Source organism: Rhinopithecus roxellana, chromosome 16 (genome assembly GCF_007565055.1).
Source record: "Rhinopithecus roxellana isolate Shanxi Qingling chromosome 16, ASM756505v1, whole genome shotgun sequence".
Taxonomy (NCBI): Eukaryota; Metazoa; Chordata; class Mammalia; order Primates; family Cercopithecidae; genus Rhinopithecus; species Rhinopithecus roxellana.
The window spans coordinates 32,086,393-32,106,550 of record NC_044564.1 but is presented as its reverse complement, the minus strand read 5'-3'; the positions used below and the strand labels follow the sequence as shown (position 1 = coordinate 32,106,550).

The 20,158-nt window shown below is 41.5% G+C and overlaps 1 protein-coding gene across 3 annotated transcripts in view; it reads left to right on the top strand.

The window, feature by feature from the left end:
• FRMD3 (FERM domain containing 3) overlaps positions 1–20,158 on the top strand; it is a 305,527-nt gene that overhangs the window by 187,400 nt on the left and 97,969 nt on the right. For all 3 annotated transcript variants that reach the window (XM_010384033.2, XM_010384032.2, XM_030920311.1), the window contains one exon: positions 13,977–14,055. In XM_010384033.2, coding sequence (XP_010382335.1) covers positions 13,977–14,055 — 79 coding nt within the window. The remainder of the gene's footprint in view (positions 1–13,976; positions 14,056–20,158) is intronic.

Here is a 20,158-nt window from a genome sequence, read left to right as displayed (position 1 = left end):
ACGTCACCACGCCCAGCTATTTTTTGTATTTTTAGTAGAGATGGATTTTCACCATGTTGGCCAGGATGGTCTTGATCTCTTGACCTCGTGACGCCCCCGCCTCAGTCTCCCAAAGTGCTGGGATTATAGGCGTAATCTTAGTAAATGTTTGTTGAATGAATGACTGTAAAGCAAATTAAAGCACAGGGAATATAACAGGAAGAACATTTGCCAAACATATAATGAGTAGAAATATGCAGAATGTATTATGTATGATGCTACAAACCAACAGATGAACCACTCAATATAAAAATATGCAAAAGACTCAGACAAGGAATAAAAATAAATGACCAAGAAGCTCACAAACAGATGCTCAATATCATTAGCTATGAAGGAAATGCAAATTAGAATAAGATATTTTTATTTCCTATACTGAGAAAATTGTAATTATTGATAATATCCAGTTGATGAGGATGAGGGTAACACTTCTGGTGAGAGTGTATAAACTGATAAAGCCACTTTGGAGGGTAATCTGGTTGTATCTTTCAAGATTAAAAATGCCTATGTCTCTTGGTCCAGCAAATCAATTTTTACAAATCTATCTATAGCAAAATTTATTCACTCACAGGTGTATATTATGCAAGGATGTTTATTACAGCATTACTTGTAACATGGAGAAAGCAATAAAAATGCCAGTAATTTTTGCAAGGATAAATTATGTGTGTATACATAGTCATTTAAAAAAACAGGCAGACATGTATTATTGACATGGAAAGGGTTATTAGATATATTGTTGAGTTTACAAATCAGATTAAAATGCCACATGAAGAATGATACTTTTATATAAAAGTAGAATTATTTTGTGTGACTATATAGTGCATGGAAGGACTGGAAAGATGTATACTTAACTGTGGTTACCTCTGGGGAACAGAGTGGAATATAGGGACATGAGGCTTTCACATTTTATTATATATAGTTATGTTACACTCATATCTTTTACCATGAGAATATATTCTGATATGATTTGGTAATGAAAATAAAATAAACAAAAGGAGAGAAATCTTTATGCAAAACAAGGAAGGAAGGGAGGAAGGAGGGAAGGAAGTAAAGAAGGAAGGAAGGAGGGAGGGAAGAAAGGGAGGAAGTAAAGAAGGAAGGAGGGAGGGAAGGAAGGAAGGAGGGAAGGAAGGAAGGAAAAAGGAAGAAAGGAAGGCAGGAAGAAGGAAGTAGGGTGCATATGCATTAAGCATGTTCTATAGAAACAGAGACTGAGATGAAAGAAAGCTCACTTACTCTTCTAAACAAGCTCTCCACTTAATCCTGGCTGGTGCCTGTCTGAGACCTGATTAGCACAGCAAGGTAGTTAAGATCCTATTCTTGCCCTATTTACCAGAGACTGTGCTGCTGCCAAGCACCCTGAAGGGGCAGGGGTGCTTGGAAATGGCTTCTGCATGCAAATCAGGGTAGGGAGGACCCCCAGCCTCTGCATAACACATGCATACAATTCAGCCATAACAGCAGTACTGAGTCAAGTTGCTGCTGGCTGATGACAATGGTGCTCAGAAGTTGTGATGGCACTCCCTGGAAACCTGGGCTGGCATGGAATTCCTGACTCGGATGGTGATAGTCTTGGTACTTCATGTTTATGTCTCATTCCTTAGCGTTCCAACATTCCCCTTGGGGCTAATCCAACAAAGAGCTCTCTTGCTAATGAATGATTTTTTGTCAGTAGGAAATTGAGATAGAGAGAGAGAGAGAGAGAGAGAGAGAGAGAGAGAGAGAGAGAGAGAGAGAGAGAGAGAGAGAGAGAGAGATCCAAGAGCGTTGATTTTGCTCTGGTGTAAAGCCACAGGTCTCAATACTCATGAGGCCAGCTTGGATGCTTGACTCTCAACTCTATTTGTCCTTCCAGTTTTCCCCTTGCTGAGTGTGTTAGTTTCTTTGGGCATCCATAAGAAAGTATTACATAATGGGTGGCTTAAAACAATAGAAATCTATTTGCTTACAGTTCTGGAGGCCAGAAGTCTGAAACTAAGGTGTCAGCAGGGCCACGCTCCCTCTAAAGGCTCTGGGGAAGAATGCTTCTTGCTTCTTCTGGCTTCTGCTGGTTCCGTGCAGTCCTTGGCCTTCCTTAGCTTATAGCTGCCTCACTCCACACTCTGCCTCCATCTTCACATGGGGTCTCCTTATGTTTCTCTGTGCCCTGTGTCAAAGTCTCACTCTCCTTTCTCTTATAAAGATATCAGTCAATGGATTTAGTGACCACCCTAACCTAGTATGACTTCATTGTAATTAATTAATCAATTACATTTACAAAGACTCTATTTCCAAATAGGGTTCCATTCCGAGGTTCTAGGTGGATATGGGTTTTTTAGACCTCCTGTACTCCTCATCATTTTCCTTTAACCTCTTTCTTTAGCTTACTACCTCCAGCCCCCTTTGTGTACGTTGTTCTTTTTTGCTGACCTTGGTCACATGCTTTTGACAGTAAAGCTTTGCACAATTCATTTCTTCCAATCCCTGTTGTGGCTGAAACCCTGCCTCCAGAATGAGGGGCAGCCTATCCCATCATCCTCATTTGTCTACCCATACTTGTCTAATCATAATCTCCAGCATTGGGTTTGGAAAATTTCTTCACCTGCTCCATGGCTTTGTATAAAAGATTATGCATGTTATGGATTCATAATAAATGCTTTCTGAGTAGGATTAAGATGCTCTTTTTAGAGCAGAGGTGAACGTTCAAATGCCATTTTCTTTACAAAAAAAAAAAGCAAAGCATACAACTGAACACAGCTCATTACATAAATAAAAAAATACAAAGTCCCCAAGTACTATGGTTTAGTTTTGGATGCCTTTGTTCTTCCCAGTTTTCTTCTCCCCAGAGTTTCTTTCCAGGAAAAGCAGCTATGATTTTTGTTTCAGCCATGGAGGGTCTCCAGCTTTGGACACTTCTTTACCTTATTCGAGAGACAGCTCATTAGGTTGGGCCAGGTATCTGTTATTCTCCCAAGTTCAATCGTTTCATCAAAATTTTTATATTTGATCCTTCTTCTGGAAAGTTAATGCAATTTGAGCATAAAAATAGTTTCCATGATGTGCTCATTCTTTGTTTCCCAATATGGAAGGAGAGGACAGTAACAATAGTGATGACAAAAGCCTTAATTTTGTAGCATGCAGTTCTAAATGGTGTACATATTTGACAAGCCATAGATTTCTAATTCTTTTTTTTTTTTTTTTTTTTTGAGATGGAGTCTCACTCTGTCGCCCAGGCTGGAGTGCAGTGGCCGGATCTCAGCTCACTGCAAGCTCCGCCTCCCGGGTTTATGCCATTCTCCTGCCTCAGCCTCCTGAGTAGCTGGGACTACAGGCGCCCGCCACCTCTCCTGGCTAGTTTTTTGTATTTTTTTAGTAGAGACGGGGTTTCACCATGTTAGCCAGGATGGTCTCGATCTCCTGACCTCATGATCCGCCTGCCTCGGCCTCCCAAAGTGCTGGGATTACAGGCTTGAGCCACCGCGCCCGGCCAGATTTCTAATTCTTAACTTTATGCTTATGCGATGATTGGTGGCAACACTGACATCATTTTGGTTGGATGCAGTAGTGTGTGCAGGGGTTTCAGGGAGTCCCTAGCACTCCTCATGGGAAGGAGGGTAGTGTGACAGGGGTAGTAGAGGAAGCAGAAGGAATAGGGAGCCTCTCCTGGGGGAAGTCCTTATATCTCTGGGGCAGTACTTCCAGGGGCTTCCTTCTTCCTTCAGGAATGCCCGCATTCTTTCTTAAAGGCCCACACAACTCAGAACTACACATGTTGGCAGCATGAGCATCTGAATGATAACCATGATGGGCATGGGGTTCCATGCTCCGTATATGAGTACTAGAGATGGTTCAAGTGTGGGTGAAGTGGGTAGGAAGGCTTTGTTCATGTCTCCCTTTGGTGAGAGAGCCTTTATAGTGCCTGATTTTTGGATGCAACTTTATAGTATAAAATCTCAATACCAAGTTATGTAAGTGGTTGAATTTTGCCGTTACAGTTGTTATTTCTACATATGGATTTATACCTACCAGTATGACTCCAAGGGTCTGGCTAGTTGTACAATATCAGCAGCAAAGAGGTTCCTGGGTCTCTTGTCTTCAGTTTCATGTGTTCTTGCTAACCTTTTGGCTAAAATGTTTAGGTCACTGTACCCTTGGCTCAGGCAGCAAAGCTGTCCTTTAGATGCCAAGGCTGCCAAACATCTCTTCATATACACACCTGTCTCATGCCCACTTCTTCCTCACTCCTGCCTGGGAGACGACAGTGCCCCCTCACTCTTTCAACCAAGGTAAAAGGCAAGGTAACATTGAAGGACTTGACTTTAACCATGTTGATATGCACTCAGTCCACAGGTCTCAGCAGGCTGCAGAGTGCTCTACAGTCATGAACTCACGTTATCCTCATCGCGGTCTCTACAACAGGTTGCAGGCCACACCTTGTCACCACCTATGTTCATATGGCCTTTGGTCTAGGAATAGGTTTTACATTTTTAAATGGTTGAAAAAAATCAAAAGATATATAAGATTTTTGTGGCATACAAAAATCATACAAATTCAAACTTCAGTGTTTTATTGGAGCACAGCTATATACATTTGTTTACGTATTGGTGGTGGCTGCTTCTCTACTACAACAACTGGGTGGAGTCGTTGAGACGGAAAACTCGAGGCTTCCAAAGTTGAAAATATTTATTCTCTAGCCTTTTACAGAGAAAGTTTGATGCCCTGCTCTCTGTGGTTGGTTCCATTATTATTCCCGTTTTACAACTGAGGAAATGGAGGCAGGGAGTTTTAAGTTTGGACACAGCAATTTGTTCAAATGAGAAACTTGAGGTTAGAGGTGTTGGACCCCAAAGTCTCTTTTCAAGCTTCTCCTGAGCAGGCATAGGCAGACAGAGAATTCAGAGACCAAGGATTTGTGAGGCAACCACTCAGCATTCCAATCTCCCCTAAGAGAGTCCTCTGAGTGACTCTAGTCAGTGCCTACGTGTGTGTGGGCATGCCTGTGTGTGATAAAAGCACAGGAGGGAACTGTAACAAGAGGAAGATGAATTAAACATGATTCTAAAAACCTGTCTCTGCTTTGGAAGCTGGGGAAACACAGTGATTATCATTTCAGTAAGAGTGGGGGAAGGATCATCACTGTTGCTGATGAAGCTGATAGTAACAGTTGTTGTTTAATGATTATAATCATTTCCATGTAGAAGAGAGCAGTCGTGAATATAGCCTGCAATCTCTGTGGCTGACTTATTTACACATATTTCTAGAGTCACAGTTGGAGAATGAGTGAGCAATGTTCTGCCCTTTAGGTGCTCAAGCGTCATTTTGCATATGTGCAGAGGTAGTTTGTGCTTTCGAACCATTTCATTATTGAATGCAGCACATTTGAAACCATTAGCATCACTGTGCGTGGCATGTGCACAACAGGAATATAGGCAACAGTGACCAAGCTGAGAATAAAATCAAGAACTCAATCCCTTTCACAATAGCTGCAAAAAAAATAAAAAAATAAATACTTAAGAATATACCTAACCAAGGAGGTGAAAGACCTCTACAAGGGAAACTACAAAACACTGCTGAAAGAAATCATAGACAGCACAAACAGAAACACATCCCATGCTCATGGATGGATAGAGTCAATATTGTGAAAATGACCATACCACTAAAGGCAATCTACAAATTCAATGTAATCCCCATCAAAATACCACCATCATTCTTCACAGAACTAGAGAAAACAATTCTAAAAACCATATGGAACCGAAAAAGAGCCCACATAGACAAAGCAAGACTATGCAAAAAGAAAAAATCTGGAGGCATCACATTACCCGATTTCAAACTAAATACCATAAGATCATAGTCACCAAACAGCATGGTACTGGTAAAAAATAGGCACATAGACCAATGGAACAGAATAGAAAACCAAGAAATAAAGCCAAATACTTACAGCCAACTGATCAACAAAGCAAACAAAAACATGAAGTGGGGAAAGGACACCCTATTCAACAAATGGAGCTGGGATAATTGGGAAGCCACATATAGAAGAATGAAACTGGATCCTCATCTCTCATCTTATACAAAATCAACTCAAGATGAATCAAAGACTTAAATCTAAGACCTGAAACCATTAAGATTCTAGAAGATGACATTGGATAAACCCTTCTAGACATTGGGTTAGGCAAAGACTTCAGGACCAAAAACCCAAAAACAAATGCAACAAAAACAAGCATCAATATATGGGACTTAATTAAGCTGAAAAACTTCTGCACAGAAAATAAATAATCAGTAGAGTTAACAGACAACCCGCAGAGTGGGAGAAAATCTTCACAATCTATACATTTGACAAAGGACTAGTATCTAGAATCTACAAAGAACTCAAACAAATCAGCAAGAAAAAAACAAACAATCCCATCAAAGAGTGGGCTAAGGACATGAATAGACAATTCTCAAAAGAAGATATACAAATGACCAACACACATATGAGAAAATGCTCAACATCACTAGTGATCAGAGAAATGCAAATCAAAACCACAATGTGATACGTTACTACTGCAAGAATGGCCATAATTAAAAATAAAAAAAATCAATGTTGGTGTGGGTGTGGTGAAAAGGGAACACTTTTCCACTGTTTGTGGGGTTGTAAACTAGTACAGCCACTATGGAAAACAGTGTGGAGATTTCTTAAAGAACTAAAAGTAGATCTACCATTTGATCCAACAATTTCACTACTGGGTATCCAGTACCCAGAGAAAAAGAAGTCATTATATGAAAGAGATACTTGCACACACATGTTTATAGCAGTAAAATTTGCAATTGCAAAAATATGGAACCAGCCCAAATGCTCATCAGTCAATGAGTGGATAAAGAAAATGTAATATATATATACATACACACACACACACATATACACACACACACACATACACACATACGCACACACACACACATATATACATACACACACACACACACCATGGAATACTACTCAGCCATAAAAAGGAATGAATTAATGGCATTTGCAGGAATTGAAGACTCTAACTGAGTAATTCAGGAATGGAAAACCAAACATCGCATGCTATCACTCATATGTGGGAGCTAAGCTATGAGCTAAGCTATACGGCATAAAAACGATGTGATGGACTTTGGGGACTCAGGACAAATGGTGGGGGCTGGTAAGGGATAACAGACTACACATTAGGTACAGTATATACTGCTTGGGTGATGGGTGCACCAAAATCTCAGAAATCATCACTAAAGAACTTATTCATGTAACCAAACACCACCTGTTTCCAAAAAACCTATCAAAATTTAAAAAAAAAAAAAGGTTAAAAAAGAAATTGGGGAGAAATTTTTGCTAGCTGTAAATCAGAGTGTGTATGAGAAATATTGTGAGTTTGTATGTATATTTCTGAAATTATGCTTCTGATTTCCCCATGATTCTTTATGATGACTGGAGGAAAATGTTTGGTTTTAAAAAAAAGCTGCTAAGTGATGTTTCTCTCTCAAAAAATCCTATCTGATCTTTAAAAGATTTGACTGAGGTTTTTGGTCAGAAATAGAAAGAAAGTCCCCTTTTCCCTTTCACCCAGGATCCTGCTCAATTAATTGTTTCCTATCCTCAACTCCATTTCTGGGCAATGGCTCAATGTGGAGATGAGAAATTCTGTCTCTGTTTTATAAACAGCTGTACCTCTCTCCATGTTCTCAGTGTTATGAAATCAGCAAAATGATGCTACCCTGGGATCTGCTGACACAAAAGGGGCCACTGAGCTGCCCCGAGGAAACACTTGGCACCCCAGCCCTTGTCTGGCAGGTATCAGTTGGCTGTGAGAGAGGAGCCCTGCTGTTCTCAGTGCAATTACGAGCTCTTGGCATTTAAAAGTGGATTTCACTATTTTTTTCCCTTCTCTGCTACTCTGGTGGTATGCTCTGTTTTTAGCACTTACATGGCTGAGTTAATGCTTTTCAGCTGTTGAGTTGAGTTCAATTCAGTCTTCCCCATCCCCTCCCTCCTATTTCCACCTCCCACTTTCCTTCTCTTCTTCTTGTAGGAGTGTTTATCTCAACAAAACACAATCTTACATTTAGATAATGCCCTGTGTGCACGTGCCAGGAGCCATTTGGATCCACCCAAACACATCTGGAAGGTAGACATGATGCCTGGTACTGTGACCTCTGCAGAGCAGGAAAGAGAAATTAGGTGACTTTCTCAAGATCACTGTTGGACATCCTCTTCAAAACTCAGGGGCTCATTCTCCGGGGGATTTGGAGTTTTCACTGCCCTGTGTACCCCTGTCAAGGGCGTTGAAGCCTGAGTACCACATTAGACAGGGCCAGGACGTCTTCTCCCGCAGGGTGGCCATGCTGCCCAGTCTAGTAAAGATGCACAGTGGCTGTTCATGATGATGCTGTTGGGAGAGGGCTCCAATGCAGGCTGTGGGTTTGCGCAGATAGCTCCTTCATCAGACATTTCCTCTACTGATTCTGCACCAAATGTTTGGCACAGATAAGGATCTTTCTTTACGTCATTCCCCTTTCCTTGTAGTTTAAGAATAAGAACATATGGAAGCTGGATTGCGTAGACACTTAGCAGCTTGGAGAAGGGATTAGTCATCACTGTACAAGAGGATTCAGGACCTTGGACATGTCCAAGGGAGTGAATGGGGGCTTCCATGTTGCGCCTGAGAATGCTCCTTTTCCAGCAGTCATACAGCTGGTGTGGGTGCACCACAGTGCTCAAATGGTGGACTTCTGACCCCAAACCATTGCCACAACACTTGGGGTTAAAGGTGACCCCCAACCTCCTTGTTCAATGACTTACAATTTTAAATGATTTGATTTTTGAGTGTTTTATTTTTTTGAAAGGTAGTAAAAAGAATTGCACATACTTCATGGGTTTGATTGGAGTGGGTATGGGAAGAGGGAGCAGAGGTGGCAGTCTTCTCTCATCTGTTACACCTTCTTGGCTTTATTCTTTTCGATAGCACATATGACCTTCTAATGTCCTGGTTTTTCACATATTTATTTTTATTTTTATAACTGTTTACCCCTACTGAATATGTCCTCCATGAAGACAGAATTTCTTTTTAACTTTTATTTTAGATTCAGGAGTTACATGTACAGGTTTATTAGCTGGGTATTTTCCATGATGCTGAGGTTTGGGGTATGAATGATCCTGTTACTCAGGTACTAAGTGTAGTACCCAATAGTTAGTTTTTCAACACTTGCCCCCTTTACTTTCTTCTTCTAGTAGTCCCCAGTGTCTATTGTTTCCATCTTTATGTCCATGAGTACCCAATGTTTAGCTCCCACTTCTAAGTGAGAACTGCGGTGTTTGTTTTTCCATTCCTATGTTGATTTGCCTAGGATAATGGCTTCCAGCTACATTCATGTTGCTGCAAAGGATGTGATTTTGTTCTTTTTTATGGCTGCATAGTATTCCATGGTATATACGTACCACATTTTCTTTATTCAATCCACCATTGATGGGCACTTATGTTGATTCCATAAGACAGAATTTTTGGCCAGGCACGGTGGCTCAAGCCTGTAATCCCAACACTTTGGGAGGCCAAGGCAGGTGTATCACCTGAGGTCAGGAGTTCGAGACCAGCCTGGCCAACACAGTGAAACCCTGTGTCTACTAAAATTACAAAAAAATAGCCGGGCATTGTGGTGGGTGCCTGTATTTTCAGCTACTCGGGAGGCTGAGGCAGGAGAGTTGCTTGAACCCAGGAGTCAGAGGTTGCAGTGAGCTGAGATCAAGGCATTGCCCTCTCAGACTGGGCAAAAAGAGCCAAACTCTGTCTCAAGAAAAAAAAAAGACAGAATTTTTGTCTGTTGACAGCTGCTAACATTTCTGCAATGAATGTTTGTACAATATCTAAAACTGTGTCTGTTACCTATAACAATAGATAATTGTTGATTGAATTAATCAATTCTCCCTCTAGAAGTGGCTATTGTAACCAGCTCCAGAGTTCCTGAATTTTATTCCAGATGTTGAGTGAGAAGAACAGAAGCTGAGAAAAGAGGCTTTCAAAATGTAAATCATAGGAATTGCTGTAGTGATCCAGATGACAAACTTTTCTAGATCTGTGTTTTGATTATGTCAGAGGGACCAAAGGATGAATGTGATGGCAGGGCCTCAGTGTTCCTCCAGACATCTGCCTCAAAGCCTGGGGTTTATCTTTCACCAATTCATTTATCCACACACTCAGAGAATCAACCTTTTATCAATAATCAGCTCTGGGGATAAAAAGCTGAACAAGACATATTATTCTATACCCTCATGCATCTTGTCATTCATTACTAGATCAGCATTTTGGGGAAAACTATTTATCTTTTTAGCCTGTTCCAGCGCTGTGAAGGAACATTCTTGAGCAGTACTACTTTATAAAATAATAATATAATTTTTGCATCTATTGGTAGAATCTTAAGTAAGTTTCTTAAGGAAAAAGTGCTGCCCCGCCGCCACCAACCCCAACACAGTGGCCTCATCAGGCCTAGGTGAAGAGATTGACCTAATCGGTTCAGGTCCCTGGGGCTACTCCTGGATCACTGTGACAGAACTGAGGGGTCCTTCCAACTTATAGGGAAACTCTTCTTTTATTGGTGACATGGGGTCAATGATGTTGGCTAGATATGAGAGAAAAACACAATAGGGCATATATAATGGTAGAACAAAATAGAAAATGTTAAACTTGAAAAGTGCCTCCTCTTGTTTTTTCCTGCCGCCAGCTCTCATCTCTTCTCTGACAAGGGGTTCAATAGTGAGCACATCTCGAGCACCTTGTATTGATTTCTCCTGTGATCATATCCCAGTAAATGGAGGGAGATGTCAGGAATGTAGTGGCTTGTTTGTGTGACTTAGCAACAGCAAATATGAAAAGAATTAAGACTGTGGGCCTATTGTAAACTCAGGTGGATCAACACTAAGAGCGGACCATTGAAAAGAGACAACAATTATGTCCAGAATGAGGCTGGCAACCCTAGGGCCCCCAGCTTGAGGAAGCATAGAGCAGACAAGAATCTACTCAGGGTGGAGGGGCCGGCTGGGGAAGGCCACTCAGAACTGCTTCAAATGAAGAGGACTAGGATGTTTGTTTTAGAGAAGACTCAGAAGGACCACAAGTGCCATCTTCAGATGATGGAAGGATTCTTCATGTATGTGGGAGAAGCACTAGACCTTCCTGGAGCCTCAGAGCTTGGAGTGAGGAGAACTGGTTGGGAAGGCACTCAGACATAGTCAAGGAGAGCACTGGGGAGCAGTTCTGGGCTTCACTACCGGATCCTTTGGAACAAGTGTGAGTCACTATTTGTATCTGAGGAGCTCCGATGCTTATTGAAGCCAACTTAGGGCACTAAGAAGTTAATGCTACCCAGGTAGAAGAGAAAGGACAGCTCTCGTTTGGGGCCATTTTCTGTGATCTTCCTTTTTATAAATTGCTGCTAGTCAGGTGACTTTATTTTTCTGCTCTCTTTAAAACATTTTCCCATACCTATTGATCCAACAATTCAACTTTTGAGAGTCTATATTATAGAAATAAAAATACAAGCACATAGTGATCTATGCACAAGGATGGATATGGTTTGATGTAGAATAGTTTAAATTGTAAAAGTGTAAAAACAACCCAAGTGACAATTAAAAGGGAATAATTGAGTACATTCTGGTGTGTATTCATAATATGAACTATTCTGTAGTTACTATAGACATTAAATTAGATCTCTACCTACTATCCTGGAGGGATGGGCAGGATATAGTGTTAAGTGAGAAAAGTGAGAGAAACATGTACAGTATGATCTTATTTTGTTAGAATAAATTAAAAATATCTCCACATATATAATATAATCAGTTGGCATATATTTGTGTGAGGCTGGCAAAAGGAGGGGAAGAATATAGATGACAGTTGTTAACATGGGTTGGAGAGTTTAGGGTGGGATGAAGTTGGGTAGGAACCTGAGACAGATGGGGCAGGATTAGAAACAAAGTGAAGAATGAAGTAGGATTGCCTATCTATCTATCTATCTATCTATCTATCTATCTATCTATCTATCATTTATCTACCTATCTCTATCTATCTCTATTAAAGATAGTACTTTAAACAAACTTAAAACAAAGCTGGGAAAGGTTTAAAGATAAATTATTTTGTATTACAACTGAATTTCTAGATATCGTTAAAGATGAATGATATATTTTTCTAAGCTTTTTTCTTTGCTATGTGGAAGGTATCTGTTTTCTCCTAGTGCTTCAGGAAAAAAAAAGATTCTTTTCTTAAATCTAGGGAACATAGGATCAGGTTAGGAGCACTCATCTCAGTTAAGAATTTTGCTAGTTGTTGGTAGGGAAGTAGGGCGTCGAATGAAAAGAGTTCTAACGTGTGTGTGTGTGTGTGTGTGTGTGTGTGTGTGTGTGTGTGTGTGATCAGTTTTTCTCTGCTGAGATTATCAGCAAGATGATGCTCTACTTTTTGTAATTTAGATGCTATCAAATCATTTTTAATAATTGTTTTTCATATTAAATTATTCTTATTACACATTCATATTCAAGAACCCTGTGGTTCTTTCTATGTAAAGGATTTGTCTGCATGTGGAGTAGTCCAGACAGTACAGAGTTGGATGGCAGTTTAACCCTTGCGTATCTTGAAAGAGGAATTTGGGTAAAACGGGATATTGTTTCATATTCACATTTGGTTGTAGACTGAGAGCTGATCCCAAGTAGCTTTACTGATACAGAAGCAAGTAAGTGGTATGTCCGATCCCTGGAAATAGTAATGCTAAGTATCTTATTTCCTTAATTTTAAGATGTTCATCTTATATGTTAACTGAAATCTGAATGCATCTCACTACATTCATATGCATTTATCAGAGTAATATTGCAAATCAGTAGTGATCTTATAATTGAAGGTCTTGGAAGTCCTGTAGAATCCCCATTAGCTGGATGAGTTCTGGATATTTGATGCAAATTAGAACACTCCAGAATCATGAACCTCAACCAGAATTGCAGCCTGCATAGGGTTTTCCCTTCAGGGAAACCAGAAAGTTATAAAAGTGTTTTCTTTTTTTTTTTCTTTTCTTTTCTTTCTTTTTTTCTTTTCTTTTCTTTTTTGAGACGGAGTTTCACTCTTGCTGCCCAGGCTGGAGTGCAATGGTGCAATCTCTGCTCACTGCAACCTCTACCTCCTGGGTTCAAGCGATTCTCCTGCCTCAGCCTCCTGAGTAACTGGGATTACAGGCATGTGCCACCACGCCTGGCTAATTTTTTTTTGTATTTTTAGTAGAGACAGTTTCTCCATGTTGGTCAGGCTGGTCTTGAACTCCTGACCTCAGGTGATCTGCCCATCTCGGCCTCCCAAAGTGCTGGGATCACAGGTGTGAGCCGCCATGCCCAACCAACAGTATTTATTTTCATACAGGTGACTGCCTTTACAGATAGATAGATAATACTAAAAATCTGCAAAGTAGGATCTGTGCATGGCTGACTCCATCTTTTAAATCTTAATTTTAATTCAGAGGCACTATCATTTTAGGAAAGCTAGTCAAATGCAGTGACATTTTTTTTTCCACCTCACAGGCTAAAAAAATATTTTGTGAGCCCAGCAACTTGAATGGTGCTTATGGGCAATTTATTTGTCACAAGGGTGGGAAGAATCAGAAGAGAAGTGTTCTCTGGAGCTGTGTGCTGAAGAGAACGAAGGAATGAAGGCGAGCTGTGATGTGGAAAAATGAGCTCACTGACTAGGTTGCTGGTGTTCTACATTTGCTCTGGGAGTCCTGTCAAGCATTTTCTTTGAGTTTTGTTGTTGCTGTCGCTTTGTTTTCTTGGGCATCATATCTGCTTCTTCCAGAACAATCACCCCCGCCCCGGCCCCACTCCCCAGGCTAGTCTGTCAGGCTGCACGGCTGCCTTTCCCGTGTGTGTTTGAGGCCATGGTCTTTTGCTGCTTTTCTCATGCCTTTTCTTTATGATGTTTCAGCTCATCCACCATACACCATGTGCTTTAGAGTGAAATTCTACCCACATGAACCCTTGAAGATTAAAGAAGAGCTCACAAGGTATTTTTTGTTTGTTTGTATGTTTAACGTGTGCCTTTAACCAGCCAGGACCTCTTTGGTCTTGCAGGCTCCACGGCCTCCTGCCTAAAGCTGATAGTTTCAGTGTTGCAGGCTCAGAACTCAGCGTTTTTGCTTGGAATGCTTCTCTTACACTGAATTGTTTTGGGATTTTTTAAAAAACAATTGTCATTGAGAGTGTAATTAACTGCAGAAAAAAAGCACTGGCTATGACGGGGGAGGTGTTCTCTGAAAACATCTGACAGTGGGGTGCTAAAAATAAATAGGAGGCATCTGTGTTTGAGACATGGGCAAATTCATACCCGGTGCAGTCCCTAGTCTATCTTTTGGATCTCAGCTTTTCTAGGAGGGAAAGGATCGCCTGGCAGAATGCACTGTCCGTCATCCTGTCTTCTGCTTGCTGAATGACCGACTGAGAGGCAGGCTTTCCTCCATTCAGACTCTTCTCAGCCCAACTCTCCTGCTTCTGCTGGGGCTACAGCTTCCGTGTACCTTGAGGGGGATTGGCTTCCTTGAATAACCTGGGCACATGTGAGCAGGACTTCAGGAGGATGGGAGAGAAAGAGTTGCTGTGCCCTTAGTTCTAGATGAGGCTCTGGCTTGGTGACCACAAAAATCACTTGCTATAATCATCTCTCAAAAGGAGCTGCTTAGGTACAGATAGATGCAACAGAAAAGCAAGTGTAATCGGCTCTGATCATTGGCGGGGGGAGGTTTTGGGTTCCTGGATATTTTGCTTCCTTGTTATTATCCAGGGTCTCTGGTAAGCTTGACCATTAGTGGCGTGGAGGTAACTTTGGGAGGGAGCAGATGGTTCTGCTCTCTATTATTAATTTGCTCACAGTCATTTAGTAAGGTTTGTGCTGGGGGTGGGAGATGGGGAGAGAGGGGGTGTGTGTGTGGAAACAAGGGTAATAGATAATGGACGTTATAAGCAGTGGTTGGGATTTTGCAATCTGGCCTGGTTTTTTCTTTTTATTGAGGTAAAATTCACATGACATAAATTGATCTCAGCATTTTGAAGTGTATAATGCAGTGGCATTCAGTACATTCACAGTGTTAGAACATCTAGTTCTAGAAGTTTTCATCACCCTCAGAAGAAACCATGTACCCCGTAGAAGTCACTCCCTATTCTCCAGCCCAGCCCCCATCCAAGCCCCTGGCAACCACTTTTAGTCTCTATGGATTTGCCCATTCTGGACACTTCATATAAATGGAATGGTACAGTATATAGCCTTAGTCTGATTTTGGATTGAAAATTTTAATTATTTATTTGATAAATTTGTTCTTACTTGCTGTTACTACCCAGGGGTCAGGGACTGAATTAGCTGCCAAAGACAGAGAGAGAGAAAGGAGAGAGAGAGCGCTATTTGTCCTGCCCTCAGGGTGCTAACAGTGTAATTAGGAAGATCAAATCAAATCCTAATGCCTCACTTTTGTCATTTGTTCTCTTTATACTTTTGTCTGGAGGATAAAAATTGAGTATGTGTCACAATATAAATTAAGGATGGACATTTTGTTGTCGAGAAAAGTCCCATTTGAAAGTAAAAGAGCACAGCGTTTCAGTTAATAACCCTGGTTTCGCCCCTCTCAATTGTATTTGCTAACATTTTCCTACCTTTGACTAAATAGCTCAGGTATGAATAGTAGAATATCGTGACCCTTTTGATTTCCAAAGGTAACTAAGATGTTCCACTGCCCTTACACAAGTAGAAATGGACTTTTCTTAGTCAACACAGTCCTTAGGATTCTAAATGAATTGAGAAACTGTGGACTGCCCCAGGTACTTATGGTTTGAATTTCTATCTTGAAGGCATTTAGTTTTTCTTGTATGATAAATTGTTATTTTATTATAAGGTTAATCTAAAGTTTGAGAAGAATTTAATATGTGAGAAGTTAAGATCATGTTCATGACCATGCTTAAGAGGAAAGAAATGTTAAGAAAAAGGCAAATTTAAAAGTGCAAAATAATAAAAATAACCACAAAAGATGATATTTGAAATCATTTTTCACCCTTTATCTCCCCATTTAAGCAATCATCTTACAATCCTTTAGATTTCTGGGGCTTTTGTAAATGCTCTATACATTGAATGTTACCAAAAGGATGTTGATTTTAATTTTTTTTTAGAAGAACCATCTTCCAATCCATGTAGAAATGCTGTTTTATTAATGGCAGCACAGTAATTTATGATTCAGACCCTTGTGTGTTTTTGTTGCTTAATCATTTTGCGCAGGAATGACACTAAAGGGAGATGCATTACTTTTTGGTAGCTATTATATATAAAAAATGAGCATCCTTCATGTGAAACCATTTACAAGACTCAGTGGATTATGTTGAATCCCCAGTAATTCTCGATTATCTCCTGAGATCACTGATACGGGCGCAGCCCCAAACTCTGATGTGAAAGCTGCTTTTCTTTTCTCAGGAAGCTCTTGCCAAATTGATTTCTGAGTTATGGGATTAGAACCCAAGCCTCTCATTTATCAATAAATAGTTATTTGAAACTATTTTTCACTGCCAAACTCATCAAAAAGTAGAAAGAAATTCTTTTATGTTTGATGCACACATTCAATACACAGAAAAGAAACTTCATGGTATTTGGCCTGGTAGTTTACAGTCCTTAAAAAGGGCTAAGATTTAATCATTTAAAGCATTTGTGTGACCTTGCTATTCTGAATAGTCTAGGGCCGGTCCTCAAAGTGAGGTCCCTGAGCCAGCAGCATCAGCATTACCTGGGAGCTTGTTATAAATGCAGATTCTTGGTGTCTGTCCAAGACCTACTGAATCAGAAACCCGCGGGAGTTGGGTTCAGCAACCTATTTTCATAAGCCCTCCAGGTAATTCTGAAGCATGCCAAATTTTGAGAACCACCAGTCTAAGACAATTTGGATTTTCAAAATAGTTTATTTTGGTAGATATTGAAGTGTACAGTTTAGTATGTGCACAGATTTGTACCACTAACATGATGATCTGATTCCAAAACATTTTCATCACCCCAGTAGGAAACTTTGTACCCAAGCAGTCATCCAGTATTCTCTCTTCTCCCAAGTTCCTGGCAACCACTCATCTGTTTTCTGTCTCTATATATTTGTCCATTCTGGTTGTTTCATATGAATCAAAGCATGCAATGTGTAGCCTTTTGGGTCTGGCGTCTTTTCACTTTAGCATAATGCTTTCAAAGTTTATCCCTGTTGTAGCATCTTCAGCTTTTTTTTTTGGTTGGATGATATTCCAGTGTATGGATATATCACATTTCTTTTATTTATTCATCAGCTGGGGGACATTTGGCTTGTTTTACCTTTTTTATTTTTATTTTTTGAGATGGAGTCTTTCTCTGTCGCCCAGGCTGGGGTGCAGTGGCGTGATCTCGGCTCACTGCAGCCTCTGCTTCCCGGGTTCAAGCCATTCTCCTGCCTCAGCCTCCCGAGTAGCTGGGATTACAGGCACGAGCCACCACATCCGGCTAATTTTTGTATTTTTAGTAGAGACCAGGCTTTGTCATGTTAGCCAGGCTGGTCTCAAATTCCTGACCTCAGGCTATCTGCCCACCTCAGCCTCCCAAAGTGCTGAGAGTACAGGCATGAGCCACTGAGCCCTGCCCTGTTTTCACTTTCCAGCTACAATGAAAAATGTTATTATGAACATTCATGTACAAGTTTTGGTGAGGGACTAGATTCTGATTTCACTGGGTCTGGGGTAGGATCCAGAGGCCCACCGGTTTAGAACCTTATTACTCAAAGTGTGGCTGATGGAGCTGCACCACAGCATCCCCTGGAACTTATTTGTTTATGTATTTATTTATATTTATTTTTTGAGATGGAGTCTTGCTCTGTCACCCAGGCTGGAGTGCAGTAGCGCGATCTCAGCTCACTGTAACTTCTGCCTCCTGGGTTCAAGCGATTCTCCTGCCTCAGCCTCCCGAGTAGCTGGGATTACAGGCACGAGCCACCACATCCGGCTAATTTTTGTATTTTTAGTAGAGACCAGGCTTTGTCATGTTAGCCAGGCTGGTCTCAAATTCCTGACCTCAGGCTATCTGCCCACCTCAGCCTCCCAAAGTGCTGAGAGTACAGGCATGAGTGTAATATGGTTCCTTTGACAGAATGCATACCAAGCTCCAAATTAAAAACTTATTAGGGACTGCCTTTATCCTCTGCACAAAATGTAATACTAAACTGGGGACAGAGATTGTCATTTGAGCCTCCACCATGTCCCCAGTGCCCACACAGCACAGTGCACAGCATAAAGCACATGTTGGACAAAGATATGGTGAAGGAAAACATGAGTGAGCCACTGATTCCTTCAATGGCTTCAGTGTGCTTTCAGTGAACCAATGGCGCAGAAACAGTGAGCTCCAGTGCTCTAGGGTTGACAGTGTCCCTGTGACCTTAGCACACTAATCACACTTTCTGATTCTCTACTTCTTCGCCTTTAAAATGGGGATTACACATGTCGCTCCTCCTATGGCTGAGTAAAGATGAAATTACTTGGGCACTAGAGATGTTTATTAGTTGAGGTTCTCCAGAGAAATAGAACCAATAGGCTACACACACACACACACACACACACACACACGCACACATGAACACACATCCTTTCATACATAATGAGAATTATTATAAGGAATTGGCCCATGTGACTCTGGAGGCCAAGGTATCCCATGACCTGCTGTCTGTACCTTGGAGACCCAGGAAAGCCAGTGGTGTAGTTCAAAGGCCTGAGAGCCAGAGAGTCAATGTTGTAGATTCCAATCCAAGTTGAAGGTCTGAGAACCAGGAGCACTGAGGATAGAAGATTGATGTCCCAGCTCAAGCATCAGGCAGAGTGAATTCAGCTTCCTCTGCCTTTGTGTGCTATTCAATCCCTCAGTGGATTGCATGAGGTCCACTCACACTGGGGAGGGTCATCTGCTTTACTCAGTCCACCAAGTCAAATGCTAATCTCTTCCAGAAACACCCTTGCCCAGAAAAACTGTTGAACCAGATATCTGGGGTATCCCATGGCTCAATCCAGTTGACATATAAAATTAACCTCACAAGGTGATAACTGGGACTTATTGAGAGATGCTCCCTGCAAACCCCCAAGAAGACGAGAAAGAGAAAAAACGTTGGTTTCTGAGAGTTAAACTCTAAAGTAAGCACGGAAAGAATCTGCACACATCTGTAAAGTTACTCTGCTCAGAAACAGCAGATCCCAGGCCTGAGCCTGGAATGAAAGAACCTTGAGAAGATGAGGAAATTGGAAGACAGCTTGATCGGTGTGGAGTAACAGAAAGGACAGGGACAAAATGAGCCTGAGCCAGGGGTTGCAACTTGGCACCCTGCTCTGCTGCCTGCCTCCCACCCTGCTATTTTTCTGGAAAAACTGGATACATTTAGTCTGCTTTTTAGTGGCAGCACTAGGCTGGAGCTGTGTGGTGGCTGCACCCTTTCTAGGGAGCCGCTGTGTCCCACCCTCCTTCCAGCACTTCTTGCACCAGCACAGGTGACTTGCTCTTGTCACAGGCCACCGTGTGCCTGGTCTCAGTAGACATCTGAGTGTGCCATCCCTGGAGGGCGGAGACTCTACACAGATGGCAGCTCTAGTTGTGAATCAGTTAGTTGCCTTTCTGGCCTCATAATAACTGCAACTGTCTGAGGTTGATTAATGTCTCTCTCTGCCCCTAAGAAATGGTGAGGCTGGCCTTATGTACTGATTGAGTCTGTTTCCCGGCTCTCCATTTGAAACAGAGCTAGGGCAGCATGTGCCTGAGATGCAGGTAGTGATGACGGTGGTCATGGCTATCCTCGTGCGGGAGTTTCTGCCAGGAGCTTCTGGCCACTGGGTCCTGTGGGTTTTCCTCATTTCTTCTCATGCCTCTGAAAAGGCAGAGCCTGCTCAGCTTTGGAAGCTGATAAGATCTGCTCGGCAGACACTTCTGCTTTTCTGAATTCAGAGGGCCCCTCTCAGCTTTCCTCTGCTTGTTCTACAACGGGTTGGGCTTGTCTAAGCCAGTCCCTAGAGCTGGGAAAAGCTCTGGTCACCATGGGAGCTAAGCATGAGCAATCCTACTTCTTCCAGACCTCAGCCAAAAGTTAGGGTGAC